Source organism: Solea senegalensis, linkage group LG1, assembly GCF_019176455.1.
Source record: "Solea senegalensis isolate Sse05_10M linkage group LG1, IFAPA_SoseM_1, whole genome shotgun sequence".
Classification (NCBI taxonomy): domain Eukaryota; kingdom Metazoa; phylum Chordata; class Actinopteri; order Pleuronectiformes; family Soleidae; genus Solea; species Solea senegalensis.
The window spans coordinates 31126564-31143993 of NC_058021.1; the positions used below are offsets into that span (position 1 = coordinate 31126564).

At 43.4% G+C, this 17430-nt stretch overlaps 1 protein-coding gene across 3 annotated transcripts; it reads right to left on the minus strand.

The window, feature by feature from the left end:
• Window positions 1-51: 51 nt before the first annotated feature.
• Window positions 52-16668, minus strand: spata13 (spermatogenesis associated 13). 3 transcript variants are annotated; one of them, XM_044029795.1, is made up of 13 exons: window positions 16159-16668; window positions 8055-9629; window positions 5404-5859; window positions 4965-5109; window positions 4620-4750; window positions 3957-4136; window positions 3300-3479; window positions 2861-3040; window positions 2533-2765; window positions 1536-1665; window positions 1048-1423; window positions 820-894; window positions 52-738 (listed from the first exon to the last, which is right to left on the minus strand). In XM_044029795.1, exons 1-13 carry the CDS (start codon window positions 16165-16167, stop codon window positions 557-559), a joined length of 3852 nt encoding a protein of 1283 aa, XP_043885730.1. In that variant the 5' UTR covers window positions 16168-16668; the 3' UTR covers window positions 52-556. The 3 variants fall into 3 exon arrangements, with proteins under 3 accessions (XP_043885730.1, XP_043885738.1, XP_043885741.1); XM_044029803.1 differs by lacking the exon at window positions 16159-16668 and adding an exon at window positions 12160-12228; XM_044029806.1 differs by lacking the exons at window positions 8055-9629; window positions 16159-16668 and adding an exon at window positions 6307-6877.
• Window positions 16669-17430: the final 762 nt, after the last annotated feature.

Here is a 17430-nt window from a genome sequence, read left to right on the forward strand (position 1 = left end):
AGTCACATGAGCAAATAATTACTTTACTTTTACAAGTGAACACGTTCTTGATTTGTTTGTACAAGCCTTTTATTTACAGTGTTAACAGGGTAGATGGACGTGTTAGTTAATTTATCCTCTGGCTGTGTGTGTGCTCAGAGCTGACAGGCTCACAGCAAAAAAAAAGGGTCCAGCCTTTGTGAAATAACCTACAACCATGTTTGTCAATGTAAAAGCAGAAGATGCATCGTCGTCACAATTTAGATAAAAACAAATCTTTCAGCTGGAATTAATAAAACAAAAGGGGGAGGAGGGGGTGGTCTCATGGGCTTTTGAGAGCAGCATTTCAAAACAAACAGACACTATTTTAACACTTTCATCATGCCCCCAAACAAAGTGAAGGCACTCAACTTCAATGTGCAACTATAACAGACACGTAGAGAACGACGTACACGGACAAAACTTAAAAAAGGTACATTCACAGACAGAAAAGAACAAGAAAAAAAACCTTAAAGTCTTTAGGACGGTTTGAACAGAGAACAAAAAAACAAACATTAACAGTGAGGGAGCAAAAGCCTCATTTCCTGAAAAAGGCATTGCGAGTGATGCTGTACAACAGGTGATAAGGCTTTCGTCTCGGGGGCTCGGCCAGTGTGAAAACCTGCTGCTGAGGCACGCTGGTCGGAATGGTGACGTGACGCTGGTGAAGTGGGTGGAGGTTTTGGTGGTGAGGTGGGACAGAACCGGCGTAACCAATGGCTAGAAACAGGGGGAAAGGATTAAATGAATATGGTGTGAATTAAATAGAAAACATTTAAAAACAAACAAACAATTCCTTACATTTGATCTTCCCCTGTTTGGCTCGTCTGGCATTAACAATGGCCTGTTTTCTCTGCTCTTCACTGATCTCCATTCCTGCCGAAAAGAATTACACCTTCAGGTCAAAATATTTCCCCACACACACACACACACCCCCATTTTCCAACAATCTATTCACCCTCTTCACCTTTGATTTGACGTCTCTTCACAGAAGCTGTTTTGTATCAAAAGGAATCTGATTCCACTCACCCATCTCCTGATCTTCTCTGACTCTGTGTCTCTCCTTGGCAAATGCTTCCAACCACCTCTGCTTGTCCTGGGCCTTCCTGCAGCACAGTGCGCACACAAACTCCAGCGTGGAGGCATGTCGCAAGCGCAGAGCATTCCTCAGGGTCAGGCCCAGGTCTGGGTCCCGCCCGTCGGCCACATCCACCACCTCGGTCTGGTCCATGTCCAGCCGTCCACGGTAGTGGAGCAGGTCTCTGCGCAGGACGTCTTTTTTACAGAAGACCAGCTGGTGGTCGAACAGGAAGAAGCTGCGCTGCTGCATTTTGCCTTGTCGGAGGACACGGGTCAGTTCCCCAGAGTGGATCAGCTCCGAACTTCGTTCCAGCACATCGGGTCCCTATGACGACACATTTACAATGAGGCCTTCACGCAGGGGTCAAATGATTTAAACAACGCAAAACCACAACAGGTTGGCCAAACAACCAGATTTAACATAAATAAATGATCACCTCCCAGCGCAGAATGGCCACCTGCCAGTGAGCGATGGCGTCGACACTCTCCAGACGTCTCTTCCTCTCATTTATCAGACTCGCCACGTTCTTCATCGCCTCATATGCTTTGCTCACTCCGATGAAGTCACTGCAATAAAAAAAAGTAATTTATGGTGCCACACTGCTTCAGCCTTGAACATAGAGGTGTAATTATGACCATCAAGATAATCAGGCCACCTGGATTTATTTTGTGGCTGAGTGAGTGCTTCAGACACTTTTTCCAAGATAACTTCAACTTCTGGCAGTTATTCAACCGTTTAGGAATTATGGTACTGAGAAGCTGACGTCCCAAATGTGTGAAGCTCTGGTGAATCTTCTGTCTGTGATTGGACGGTCGCTCCACAGAAGTCCTGAGGGGCTACTCTAATGAGAAGTAGCTGGGTTCTACTTCTCTGCTTTCTGGTAGTTTTGTAATTTTCTAGATATCACAAACAGTCTAGGAGTTCTGGTAATGAGAAGTACGCATGCCAAATCCTGTCGGCGACGACAGGACAGTAAGATGACAAAGTGGTTTTAAGCTTAAAAGCAGTCAGAAGAATTCATCCACACTATAAAAGCATCTGAATCCCACACGAATAAGCAGCTGCCCTTCAAACGATCCTGACATACTGCAGATATCAGGTTATGCTGCCTTTGCTTCTTCACACCGAATCCAACACAGCTGGCATATTGTGTGATTTAAATAGCACGCATCTGATGAAGTGTAACAGCATCTGCTCACCATGTCTGCTCTCCCTCTTATCAAAGATATCACTCTGGCTCTGTGACCATTTCTGATGCGAACAAAGATTTATACAGTTATAGATTTTACTATAAAAGGTGTAAGGACTTTAGCCTTGAACAATAGGTGAGAAAGGGACTGGTTTGTGCAGAGGACTTAAGACTTTACTCTGACTAACAGCAATATAAGAGAGATAAATGTAAATAGTAAAGTGATTAATTTCCTTATGAGTACCTGTGGTGTTTGGGGGTGTATTTGAGCAGTTCTCCCAGCTGCAGCGGGTATTTGCAGATCTTCTGGACAGGCGTGAGCAGAAACCCAGCGATGGAGATGTCGATCATCTGCTGGAGGAGCCGACAGGCTTCAAAGAAGTGTTTGTATCGGCCTGACTTCATGAGGCGATGCAGCTCAGCACAGGCTGCTGGATGGGTGTTACAGTACTCTGAGTAAATGGAGAAACCCTCACCCTGGGAAATAAGATCAAACATTAAAAATTAAAGAGCGATTGAATCAGTCATATGTATGAAGTAAAACACAGTGATTAAGTGTGTGTGGTCATTACCTGTAAAAGAAAACAAGAGCCTATTTCGCTGAGGTGCGGCTGGTCTTTGTTGTACTGTTTCTCCAGGTCTCTCAGAAATCGCCTCTGAAACGCGTAGATGTCCTCAATGTTGCTGAAGATGGTCTTCAACTGCAGCTCGGTAAACATCTCTGGGTGTTTACGGCACTGGCGGATGTAACCCTGAAAAGACGCATTAAAATGGTTATGTTTCTGCTGACAGAAGCTATGAAAACACTTGAAATACTGGCCAACGGGAGGTGCTGGATGGAGGAGTTCAGCTTAAGATGGCTATATATAAATTTCAGTACCCTGATTGACAATTATTTTTTGTTCAGATCTTTGGTTTTCCAAATAAGAATGTTCTTCTTTGATTATATTGACAGCATGCCATTTCAAATATTAAATATTTTATTTTATTCTAAAAAGCAGACAAACATACCTCACAGATGTCTTTGAGGTGTTTGATGTAGATGCGTTCAGTATTCATGATTTCCTGAACCACATTGGTTCTCATCTGCTCCTTGTGCTGAGCACTGTGTGTGTCCCTGGGACTTGGATCCTCCTGGTCTGCTACACTCTCGACACTTTCAGCACTCGAGTCTTCCTGGTTCACTCGCACCTGAAACACAGTGGAACCTCATGAGCAGCATTCACACCAAACGATCAAGAGTACGTCAAAGATACATTTTGATCCACTTTATTGTACAAATTCATGTGACTTAATAGATGCAAAACACAATAGAAGTCATAACAATTGCTACTTAAACTTCAAAAGACTCAGATCTACTCCAAATCACTATAGTAACAGAAAGGTTTAAGCTTAAACAGCTCCTGTTGGGCAGAATAAACTCAGCTGCAGGCAAACACACAGCAGATGCCTATCTGCCAATCAAATGACCTCATCATGGTAACGGCAGCCTGTCTAATTAAGAGTCAGCTGTCAATCAGCTGTGGTCACCACAGAAACCATTTGAACCCTTCCACAAACACCGTTAAGAGGGCTGCGAGGTTTGTTTGGAGACGAGCCAATGACTTTTCTGTGCCCGCAGGAAAACAAACATGTGTCAGACACACACAGGTCAGATAGTACACTCACCCTCACAAAGCTGGAGGGGAACCAGGCTTCTCTGTCAGCCCCCCTGCCCCACCACCAGTCCTTATTAGAGGCATCCAGGACGCGGATAACATCTCCAGCCTTGAAGGCCAGTTCCTGCTCCTCCATGGTCACATGGTCCCAGAGAGCCTCAGCATACACCGTGTGGCCCGAGCTTATCCACTGAGGAAGACACACACACACACACACACACACACACACACACACACACACACACACACACACACACACACACACACACACACACACACACACACACACACACACACACACACACACACACACACACACACACACACACACACACACACACACACACACACACACACACACACACACACACACACACACACACACACACACACACACACACAGATGAGATAAATATGCAATTACATGCCGGCTAAGCCCATGTCTAACATGTTAAGATTATGTCTAGACATGTGGACACTGCTGAGGTTGTCTGCTGTGCTGAACTGAGGCCAGACATCTTGAGAACACACACACAAAAATATTTTCACATGGCTGTTCGCGAGGCATGCACACAAGATAAACGCTGCATCATAAATTTAAAGTGCATTCTTGGGGGGGAAGATGTCGAGGAGCGTTGCAACACAACAAGTGAGTCACCCTCGTCAGCCTCACCTCGTTGAGCACAGAGATCTCCACCCCTGGTTGGAGATAGGGCGTGACATCAGTGAGCTCATCAAAGCTGCCTTCCTCCTCCTCCTCGCTCACACTGTCGTCAAGTGTCACCACGCACTCAGAGATACCATCTGCAACATATATAGAGGGGCTAAAGAGCTGCAAACATTTCTGATAAGATTTGGGAGAACCCACACAACAAGCCACAGATGCATGCACACCCACATATGGCTCTGAACCAACATTTTCCTCCAACACAAGTATTAAAATTCCAAAACTTGAGTTTTTTCCCCACAAACTAGAATTTGTGATGTTGTGTCGCATAGCAGTAACGCCAGCTCTCACCGCTGAGCCCTCTGTGCAGCTTTCGTCGCCCAACGCGATCCAGTCCGATGGGGGTGCTCTGGGAAAGAGTCGGGGGGCGAAACCTAGCAGACACCGCTCTGTAGGGGGGAACCTGGTGGGAGGGGATGGGCGGCCGTGACAGAGGCTACAGGGAGGACAAGAGTAGAAATCATGAGATTTAGAAAGAGCTCAATTTCTCCAGATGAGTCAGAGTCACACAAACAGCACTGACAACTACATTTACTTATTCTTTGCTTTTTTAATATTGTTTCTTGGCACCACATCATCCATTTGTTTTCTTCTCTAAACTGAAAACAGCCATTTTCATATATTGGAAGAAAGTTTGCTTGCAAAAATGAATCATTTTGGCTCTTAAAAAGTAGAAAATGTACAAGTGGACTATTGGCATTTTTTTAATTACAACGTAGAAGCAGCTCACAGAAGGAAGCAGGTCGTCCTTCTCTTCAGCATCAGGAGAAAACAGATCCACAACTCCAATCACCGAGACGGGTCGCAACCTCGTGCACAGGACATCTCCGTTCATGCCACAGTTTTCAGGGCTCTCTCCATTCTCACAGGTGGTTCTATCACTGCACTCTTTATGCAACGACACATTTTCTGTCCTTTCTTCAACGTGCAGATCTGCAACTTCCTCGGGAATGGAGTGCTTCCTGGACAGAAGCTGCCCGTAGTCAGAAATGGGCCGAGGTCTCGGGCGCCCACTTCTTCGCCTGGGTTTAACAGAGGATGCTTCAGTGGAAGCCCTTGCCGCGTCTGTGGGTGATGTGGGTGAATCGAGGAGGCATGTTGGGGAGACGGGCGGTGTGCTGCTGCTGGTTGTTGGAGACACTTCTGTTTGGAGAGGTGCTTCTCGTAATTGTTGCTCTGACATAACCTAGAAACGAAAAGGGGAGTGAGAGATAAAAACTCAGCATGGTTGATGATATTGCCTTTTCGAAGTTCAACAATCTGAAATGTAGAGCACAAGATCTGTCGGGAGGAACATCTGTTAATCAGAAACAGAGCAGAGTGGTGCCGCGAGTCATAAACGCCCCAAGTAGAAACAAGTGTCTTGGTTGGCTCTTGACGTAGAACCACAAGAATCAGAGTGAAACTATTTCAACTGACTTGAGCAGAATTCTCGTGAGAAACTTGATTAGTGTTTGAGAGTTCACACAGTCAGTGGCTTATCAAGCTCAAACAAGAAACTGCAACAGAAATCTCCACTATCACATGTTATCATACTGTATGTATGTCAGCAAGTATTGTATGCTCAGCGGTCAAATACTGGCTAAAGGTTACTCATCTGGAATACATTTCAGTGAGTGATATTTAACCTCACCTCTTGGTTTTCTCGATCTGAGTCTGGTCCCGAGCATATACACTGGAAAGGTAACACCATTGTGGAACACATACAAACATAGTTGTCTAAAGCAAACCAATCTGATTTTTCTTGGTCATCTTCAAAGGCAAATTCTATCCCTTAAACCAAAAAAAAATATTTCTCTGCAAAAGTGTGTTATAGTCCCATCTGTGTGGTGGTGCTGCTCCCTGTCCCGGGCCCAGTGTCCGCGGTGCTGGACTTTGATCCTCTGGTTTGGAGTGGGAGGGAAAGCGGGGCAGTGGATGAACTCACTCGTGGTTTCCTACCCTCTCACAACACCACAGGACTACGGATTTGTTTTGCGCAAGGACCACTAATCATAAACAAAGCCTAATCATTAACTTCGAGTGCTCCTTCAGTGTGCCTGTTCACGTAGAACATCTGGCTTCAGCATGTGACCCTGCCTCAGCAGACACCACCGACTGGAAAAGAAAAGCAACTTTGTGCCTAGGTCACTATTTAATTGACAGCTCAGTTTTTCTTCCTTTAGCAAATATCACACTGACAAGAGAATGAGTCAAAGTTGAAGAGCACTTCATGAAATTGTAACGTAAGGCAAAGGTCAGTGCCATTCAGCTAAAAGACTGGCACCCATTAATGATCTACATGATAAGGAACAGAGTAAATCTTCCCTCTGTCTTTGAGTGATTCTTTCCTCTTTGTAGATTTAGAAACCCCTTGTCTTCCCAACGACTTCTCATCCAATGCTTTTGTTTGTAGTGATTAAGGCAGCTCTTGGAACATGTGCAGCTTTGCTGTATTTTAATGATGGCTGAACAATTAATCGCATATAAACAGAAATCACAAATCACAAATGTAATTTGACTCGTACTTGGAAACAACTCATATCTTTACATTTTCATCCTTTATTAAATTAAAATATAGAGGACTTCATGTGTTCACGGTGTGGCCCTCGAATATGCTCATTTCTAGTCCTGCCAATCCAGGTCACTCCCAATGTCTCCAAGCCATACATCATACAGTGGCATATCTCACTTTCACTTGCTGCTATCCTGCAGAACTATCCTCCTGTCACACGTCACTCATCTCCACCCACACCACCATGCCTGCACTCTCATCGTCACCTCTTTTGTGGACTGCATTTACTTTGGACAGTTCACCCCAGGTATTTAAACTCGCCCACTTTTGCTACCTCTACTCTAATCTTCACTGTACCACCTGTCTCACTGTCACACACAGGTATTCCTCTTCTCTCCAGTGCAGACCTCCACCTCTCCAGGTTCTCTTCCACCTGTCTCCTACTCTCACTACAGATTAGAATATCATCTGCGAAAAACATAGTCCACAGAGACTCCGGCCTGAGTTCATCTGTCAATCACCATTGCAAATAAGAAAGGGCTCAGAGTGGATTCCTGCACACCTCACCTCACTGTCCTCAAACATGTCCTGCACCACCCACACATTCTTCTCTGCCACTCCCAACTTCCTCGTAAAATACCACGGTTCCTCTCTTGGCACCCGATAATAAAATGACACCAATCTCCTTCTCTATACTTCTCCGTCAGCCATCTCAAAGCAAAAATTGGTAGGTAGGAATTCATAAGCTCTGAAAAGCTGCGTCATTAAAACAGATACAAATCTATTCTGATGTCATTATTAATGTTTAATGGCATATAAAAAACTAAATTATTTCAGTCTCCTGACATCTACATGCACACAATTTTCCAACTCACTTAAAATCTCACCTTGTTGGGTAGCAACTTGGCCTCAATCTGCTCCTGTTGTGACGGCTCTTTTTGGCTGAGTGGTGAAGAATCACACTCCGTCACCTCTTTATAGCCACGTACTGTTGTGGATACAACCAGGATCTCATGACAAGAAGAACCAGGTGAAGTCTCTATTCTATCTGGGAGATCCACAGAGACAGAGCTGATAAGAACCTGGTGCTGCTCTGGGTTTGTGTCACGCTCAGGTTGGCGCGTATGAACCAGTGGTGTGTGTTCGACAGACATAGCACGCACTCTGACAGGCGAAGGCCGGCGCTGGCGTTCGCTGGTTTGAAAGCAAGGCACACGACGGGAGTAGTCGTCATGGAGACGGCTCAGGGGTGACAGGGGAGATGTAGGGCTGGGGGAGAGACTTTGCCTGCGCCGGACAGTTAGGTCAGTCATGCTGCCTACTAGCTTCAGCATTGGCCCCTTAGTCTTTGCAGGGCTTTTTCTGCAATTACAGGAGAGGCCTCGAAGGTCCACTGAGGAGGCACTGGATGTTCTCTGGATGTATGGTGTCCCATTTGTCATGGGAGTCCTCTGAGGCTCTTCCTGAGGCGAAAGAGAACCTGGAGACGGGGCTTTGCGTCTGAATGGTGCCTTAAATATATGAAGATTTTCTGCGCTTTTGCTCATTCTGTTTGGCACCTTCATATTCATGTCTTGGTTCATGTTCTTTGTTTGAATATTCACCTTGGATGTCTGATCTGGTTTCTGAATGTCCACAGCTTCTCTCGTGCCACTTTTTGCATCTCTGCCTCTCCCCGTGTCAAGTAAAGAAATGCGTCCTGCCCCGTACGCCCTCCTGATACTCCTTGATAATCGTGAGTTCCGTGTGAGAACATCTCCTTCATCATTTTCCTCCTCATCATCGTAGTCCTCAATGTCCGAGCCAGTTCGGCTTATTGCTGCTAACGTCTGTTCAGTACAATTTCCATTAGACAAACTGCATCCTTCTGCTGTCCTTAAATGATTCATTCCATTCTCTAGACCTGGGTCAGTTTTTGCCACAATTGCGCCACTAACCATTTCCTGATTTGACGAAAGGACATGATCTTCATCATGGTTTGTTGCCCCTCTACTCTGAATACCCTGAAGCACAGAGGAGCGGAGCTTTTTGAAAGAGTCCACCACACCCAATCCTGAGCGTCCTGACCAGGATTGAGGGGCACTGTTGTTTCTGTGGACTGATGTGGGACCGTCAGCAGTTGGACTGTGAGCAGGGACTGGGCCCTTCCTCGAGTTGGAAAAAAGCTTCATAATCCTTGATGAATAAGGCTTTCCTTCAGGTTGACCTATAACAGGGTTGGACCAAGCAGAGGAGTGGATGCTGTTCAGTTTGTTCTCGTCAGCGACGGGACCTGGAGTCACCGGCTGCTCCTGGGGTCCACATCCAGGCAGCAGATACGGGACTGCACTACTGTCACCTAGGTTATGAAATGGATATATATCACTGAGCGGTCGGCTCCTGGTCAGCGGGTCAGGCTTGGAGTTATGGAAGCATGACAAATGTTCTTCGCTTGTTGACAAGCCTCCGTCCTGTTGTTCTGCCTGCAAAAGTAAACAGAGTCATTTATTGAGCTTTGCTCGTTAACATTTGCTTTGATTAAATAAAAAAAAAATGAGTGAAACAAAAAGAGTACACCATGTTCAAGGATAGCCTGAATAAAGTAGTACATGTAGTGTGCTTGAGCGTCAGCATTGTCTATGCAAGTATGTTTAAGAGAACATTTTCTGGAAAGAAACACAGACTAATAGACTCAACATAGTAAAATATCTTTTACTGAACACTATGTGCATTTGTCCTTGACTGCCATATTTCAATGTCTACAGAACACTGAGGCCCAGGTTGGGGTGGTGTTGTGCTGTGTGTATGTGTGTACGTGTGTGTGAGAGATTCAGAGCAGTGGTTAATGCAGCTGAGCCTTTGAAGTGGAAGTCTTGTGAGCATGACTAAGCAATGAAAAAAAATTGCTAATCCATTGTGATTAATGCAATAAATTGCTCCGGCTTCTCCAGATTGCCTCCATGGTGAGGTGATGTCAGGGTAAAGGGTTGTGTGATCATCAAATCAGTGAAAGTTTGACCCTTACCATTTTGCTCCCGTTTTCACAGCAACATTTTGCCTCGTCAGAGCAGAAAAAGCACACAAATCTATGTTGTGGTTTAATGTCTTCTGTAAAATAGCTCCATTATCAAGACACAAAGTCTCTTTTAGGTCTGAACTCTTGTACTTTTGGCTCATGTTCAGTGCTATATAATGACTATAAGATAACAAAAATCAAATATTGAATGATTAGACCAGTCTTCCAGATCTCTCAAAGCTTATTGTCAAAGCTTATTGTCAAAGCTTATTCTCAAATGTGTCCTAAAACTTCACTATTTCCAGACATAAACCTCATGTCTCTGAAAAACAACACTGCGAGTATCCACGTGTACATTTTGCCACTGAATCAAGACAAGTTAGAATGCAAGAAACATATCTTAATGGCCATTTTCCAGATATAGTCAACTGAATAAGATGCAGTTTTGCCCCTGTCATACAAACTGTGATGATTTACTAAAATGAAGACCCCCCTTGCAATGCCAGCAAAAACAAAACAAATATATAGAGCACATAGAAATCACTTTATTGCATCTTATTCCTGAGGCATCAGCATGTTTCCCTTGCAGCATGCATGAATAAAACACAGTAATTTCCCTGTGCAGTGCTTTTTGACTTGATGGTGATTAAGTGTGCTGATATTAAAATCATGGCACTAGTTTTAGACTACAATTGTGACATAGTAACATGCTCATAACATGTTTCTGGAATTATGTAATACAGCATAATATAAGTAAATAAGATGTACATGTAGATATAAGCACATAGGAACATTTTAAATGTTGCATGTGCTTAACTTCTCTAATGAAGGCAATATTACAATTTTTATAAGGTAATCCACAGTTTGTTTTTATACCAGTTCAGTTATTAACCACAACATTAATAATCCAATTTTGAAAAGACAAGCATTTCTTAAATGAGCAATTGAATTTCTATAGATTGCTTATACTGCTACAAGTGTTAACATATTCTGTTGCTGTTTGTGTGGAAAAGGAACCAAATACCCCTGAAATATTGTGATTATAATTATTTTCAATTCAAAATATTGCGATTTCGTCAGCATCAGTGTGTCAACATACATTAAACGAGGGTTTGAATGCAGCATTGCCTCGTGTGTGCATAGACAGGGAGTCGAAATGCTCCAACGCCTCCCGTCCTCATGCACGTTCAGCAGCAGATGGGCTTTCTCCGTCGAAATCAGCTGTCACTTCAACCAGCTCGCTCCATCACACTGAACACTTATGTAAACACAGAGCTGCTCCTGCCAAGCACCACTGCTGACAGACAGTAAACAGTCCCTCGTGAACAATGCGCTGCTTTCAAAGCACTGCTGAATTGTCTTCTTGTCATTTCTTCATCTGCTCTGCCACAGAGAAATCGCGTTGAGTGGTAACTGGAAAAATGCCCAATCCAAAACTCTGTGTTTTCAAGCATGAACTGGGCAGATAAAGAATTTCTCAAAGCTGAGGCATTTATTTTGGTTTTGCTAGTATCATATCATACTATGAGCCCTCCTCTCAACAGTGCTCTCCTTTAAAAACACCTTTATGCTCTCTCCCCCGCACTTGGCGTTGACTGTCACAGGCTAGTTGGCGTCTACTAATACTTGGCAGAGCTGAAGTATGTGTCCTCAGCACCAAGCTGAGGACACTGGTCACCATGTCACAAGAAGACAACAATGTACTTGTAGCTTGTGAGCCTGTAACCTGTGTCCCTTTTAAAAGGGTTTGATGAGCAATATTATCTTTTCAATCGAGATTAATTCTAGAATGTCAATCTAAGTGGCAATGTTTTGCAGTCAAATCCACACACATTGTGATTTAAATGTACTGCCAAGGCTCTTGTTCAGTTCAGTTTAAATGTTAAAATTGTGTTCATTTCTCCAGTCAACGAAAGGAAAATATGACAAATATCAAAAAAAAAAGCTACGCAAATACAATTGCTTTTTCTACAAACATCCAGACAAATATTACTTACGCATATGTCAACATCACAGCCTTTGCAGATCAATTTTTCAACGTTAAACTTTCCGGTATATACCGTCCTGTGTCACTGACTCTCCGGCTTCCTCCTACTGAGCCATGGATGGGAGCGGCACACTGGGGCCCTGGTCCAGAGTTAATTAAGAGCTAAGGGAGGAGCCCCCCCCACACACACGGCAGCCAGCTGGAGCCAGCCTCAGATTAGACTCCCAGAGATGAGGATGTGCATGCACCAAGATACATAAACATGTGTATAAAGGCTAAAGGTATGCACTCCAAAAACACAGTGGCAAATACTTGGAGCATCCTCTCAAATAGTGCGAGTGTGTGCATGTGCAGAACTGAACAGGGAGTAAAGGTGCTTAAATCACAGACTCCCTTCCTGTTTTGTTAGAAAGCTTGTGCAGTTACATAATCAATCTTATATGCAAAGAGATAGGTAACCTCCAGGCCACAGTTCACCTCTGCAGAGGTATGTCCTGCCTGAGGCCAAGATAAACATCATTAGGCCAAAATGAACCGAGCATTGAATTCAAAGACCACCAGACAGAGAGCATCAAGGAAAGACCAGATCTTCTTTCATTTTCCTTTGTCTAGCTTAACTCAGAGACACACAGTTGCCCTGGAGCAACATCGCCATTCCTTTTTAAGCCATCACTTTAGCAGTTGCTTTTTTGTCTTGATGGATAAAGGCTGAGAAAAGACGATTCACTCAGATTTCCTAACACCACTACACAGTGAGTGTCTGTGTGAGCATTAGTTACACCTAATCACCCCTCCCCTGTACCACGTGCGTCAACGCAGTGTACCACAGTTGCTTTTGTGAACCTCATGTTTTCAAAATGCCACTCTGGCTGGGTCTGTCTGTTTGGGATGCTGTAGAAACCATGGGTTGTACAGTATATAAAAATGGTCATCTGGTTTGAAAAGTGAAGGCTAGTCTTTGTCACCAGGGAGCAACTCAACTGATGGCAGAAAGAACCCTGTTTGAATGGAAGTCTATGGTAAAATGAACCTACTTCTCACTTGAGTTAACATTTTCCAGTTGTGCTTATGGTCTCAATCGTGATTTTGTAAATTATGTTCCAAGTTGGAGGAACATAGACAATAAAATACAGCACAGTCTGTGAAACTTCCTGTCTCAAAGAGTGAAATGGCACCCGTCAAATTTACAAATCTCTTGGCTTCACAAAGGGAGTTTGTTTTGCACCTGGAAGACTAGATCCATATTTAGGTTTTGGGGTTAATGGTGTCACAAGACTAGATGGCAGCATCCTTAAAGCCTTACATATATAAAAAGCTGTCTAAATGTCTGTGTTCTACACAGCAAATGTCACATGCTGGAATTTTTAGGTACAAAGTGGCTGAAAGTGGCTGGCTCATATTATTATCCATATTAAAATCTTCTCATTCTTCACGCTTGCATGCAAGATTTACACACTTTTTATTGTGTTTAAGTGTCAGCATGTGGGAGTGGGAGTGTGTGTGTGTGTGTGTGTGTGTCTTCCTTCCCAGTTATAATCTGATTATCAGAGATTTACCAGTCTGTATTGAGAACTGGTTTCATCTGCGCATGATAGCCTAATCAGGGAGACAACCAGGCTATTCAGTGCTGACTGAGAGTGACACCAGAAGCCAAAAACAGCCCACCAGGACTTGGCTGTAGGGGGGAACAACATAGCCTGAGTGTGTAATGTGGTTTCAGGATGAAAATGAGATCAATATTAGAACTGTAGCAAAAATGCTCATGAGAAGCACATCAACTGTTGTGGAACAGCACTGCACAAAAAAATCCTGTCCTAGATCAGGCGAGCACACAAGCACTTCCTGGTTAAATTCTCATATTTTGCCCATGACCCCGGGTTCACATTATTTGATAACGCAAGGCACAAGGATTACGCGAGATGTCACGCCCCTTTTCTATCGAGCGTGGGAAGTGTGGTCACAAGCCAGACTAAGGAGTGTCTCCACTCTAACACAGGCAGCCTTTCACTCACCTGTTCTCATCTGAACTGTCACAGAGACATACGACAAGAAATCAAACACCGTGGTGAACAATGCTTGGCAGAACAATGCAGTCTCACCACTCAATCGTTCACAATGTAACCCGACTGCTCCACAACAATAATCAAAAGGCCAATTCGTCAATATTCATCCTATGATCACAAAACCTCTGAAGAATCCAAATGGACCAATATGACACAGAAGTCTGTGAGCAGCTGAGACAGTTTCCCATTGGCATTTAATCTTGGAAGGAGCTTATACTCCTACTCCAATTATCTAAAAGCACTTGACAACTAGAGAAAGTACTTAGAGAGTAGAAACATCTGCCAAGGCCATTCACTTTCCCACAGTGTCAATGCATTATTTTTTTATTCATTTATCCGAAAAGAGAACTTCCTTGGTGACTTTTTTTAACCTTTCAAAGTTTTAAAGTAACAACTCCTTGCTTCTCCAATGGACTGAAGTTTCAAAAGGAATTAAAGCAAAGCAGACTAGGTAAATTAACTACAGAAACAAAAGTTGTAGGTGTTATACATTTAGTGTATGAGATGAGAATAACCAGTCTTAGCTGTAGAGACAATGGTACAATGGTACAGATGTCTCATTGTGGGTCACTGATCTCTCTCTCTCTCTTGGTGTGTGTGTGTTCTTTATTAAGTGTTGTCTTGGGTAATGTGGCTGTACTGTTTTTATTTCCTTTCCCGGCCGTTAGTCTGCAATAAAGTACAAATAAAAACTGTAGAGAAGAGAAAGCAGCCTTGTGAACGGTATTGCACAGTTGTTAATCCTGTTAAAAGGTACTTTTGTAGCACTATAAAGCAAATGACTGACATACAAGGAAGGGACTGATGTTTAATACTGATGGTGCACACACCACAATTCACTCCGAGCTTTTAAAGTCTATCGTGGGAGAAATGGAAACAGGTTAATTAAGTCAGAGTAAGTTGTTCTAATGACTGCAGACTACGTTAGTACCAGCAAGAAATAAAATAGTCCCTGAAAACAATAAGCTCAGAAAAAAGGATTATAGCGAGTAGTTTTTCAAGCTCATAAAGAACCTGGGGTTCAAACTGCTTATTTATTTCTGCATTAATTAACTTTCTTTGGCCATAAAGCTCTTTGTAGTTGCTGCCCCCAACCCCTCCTTCACCAACTCCCAGCACAGCCTGGCATCTCCCACATCACTATAACAACCACGGCTGTAATGCACCACAATAACCCCCACCGGTCCCATTTTAACCTACAACACAAGGGCGGATATCACCGCAACTGCAAGTGTGAGCGGATGATATCAATCATTCAAACAGTTTTATTACAACAACGGCACAATGTTATGAATCTAATTGTTTATTGGTACACACACACACACACACACACACACAACTTTAGGTTTTTTTAGTTGTTTTTTTACCCTGTCTTTTAAACTAATGATTAGAGGTCAATAGATATGGCTCATTTATTACACTTTTGGTATATGGGTTTGGCTGACTTCCTTAACCCCTCACATTAACAGCTTTATAATAACAAATAATACATAAAAATGTACAAACTTTATCCAAGCTGCACCTACACAGTGCAGTTAAATATTCTCAATAATAAACAATGTGTATACGAAATATTAAATACACAAAGAACCTGAAATTTGCCTTTAATAATAACTTGGATTTGAAACAAATCAATAGTGTACTTTGGAGCAATTATGGAAAGCGTGACAATGAATATAAATGTGTAACTGATGATTATAGGATTAATAGGATTTTGATTGACCACTAATTCAAATACATTTTAAGTACAAAATAACACAATTCTAGCAACGTATTTTTGTAGGCATTATCATCACTTTTACTGAGTCATTGGCAGCTCTGTGGCTATTTACCCTGTTTTTGACACTGATTTTAATTGTTCAATGTTTAGTGGATACTGGAATATGTCCCATCCATTCATCTACCTAAGCATTAAACACAGATGAAACGATAAAAGTTGTGCTCACCCTGCTCATAATCGCTGATGTTGTCCTCCTCACATCAACAGAGCAGCTGTTTGTGTTCAGCCATAGTGAAGACGTCTGTGTTTCTCCCACGACTCTCTGTCCTCTTGTCGCCAAAACATGTCAGAAGAGGAAACGCAAACAAGTGCGCAGCCTGTGCTAACTAGCTGTTACCCCGCAACATATTGCGACAAATAGCTGGCTTCTTGGACACACTGGGGCTAGCAACTTGAGCTAGCTCACGGGCTCTCGCGGAGAAACTTCTCTCCCAGTTGCGCAAGCTCCGCGGTTTGTAATTTCCCTTTCGCCGACCGGCAAAACCTGTTGTTTAGTCAAACAAGCGCAGAGGATTCGTGCTCATTAGTGTCCTATCTTCCGCGTTTTCTCGAGAAAAAGCCGTGGGTTTCCTTGTGTTTCCAGTTAAAGAAGAAGGTCCGAAACACTCAAGCATCTTCAATGCACTTGTTGCAGTGTTTGCAAAGGGGGGCGGGGCCTAGAGAGGTTACGATAGAGGTGAGTGGATGACCATAGCGTGACCAGTCTCCTGACAGCCAATGACAGCTCAGGAGATTAGTCCTTGACCGGGAGGCCACGCCCACTGTGGAACGCGCTCCATTGAAGACGAAGAAGAAGAAAAAACAACAGGTTAAGACGAGACAATACAGCTCGTCTTCACTTCCTGCGCCTCTGAGACAAAAAAAGACTGGGCATTCCAGTTGTCTCCCACGTGTCACGTCTCTGTGACATCACGCCTTAATGTTTTGGATATTTCTGTTGAGCAATGCCCATCCCAAAATACCAGGAAGACAGCATGATTTAAAGAGTGCTGCTGGTCTTTACTGTCAGACAAACAGACAAGAAGACACTCAGAAAGAAAACATGACACATGTAAGTGACATATGTGTATGTATGAACACACACACACACGTTTTGTACCAAAGTGAGGACATAATGTATACACTAACCTCTTATTCTAACCTTAACCATCTCAACTAAGTGCCTTGCCCTAAACCTAAAACCAGGTCTTAATCCACAAAAAAGCCTGTTGAAGTTATGTGGACCAGCCAAAATGTCCTCACAAAGATAGGTTTGTTTGACAATTGGTCCACACAGCCTACTACAGACATGTACACACACGTACTTGTATTTGTTACCTCTGGCATAAACAGTGAGCTAACCAGGACCCCATGGAGACCAAGACCTGGTATCAATGAGGCAGAACTTCAGTTTTGAAGAATTGGTTTAAGTTTAGGGCTAGGTTAAGGTTAGGATTAG

Coding starts and splice junctions, on each gene's coding strand:
- spata13 (XM_044029795.1), bottom strand. Junction 4,751..4,964: donor GCTGCACAGAGGGCTCAGCG/GTGAGAGCTGGC, acceptor TATATGTTGCAG/ATGGTATCTCTGAGTGCGTG. Junction 3,041..3,299: donor ACCTCAAAGACATCTGTGAG/GTATGTTTGTCT, acceptor GCGTCTTTTCAG/GGTTACATCCGCCAGTGCCG.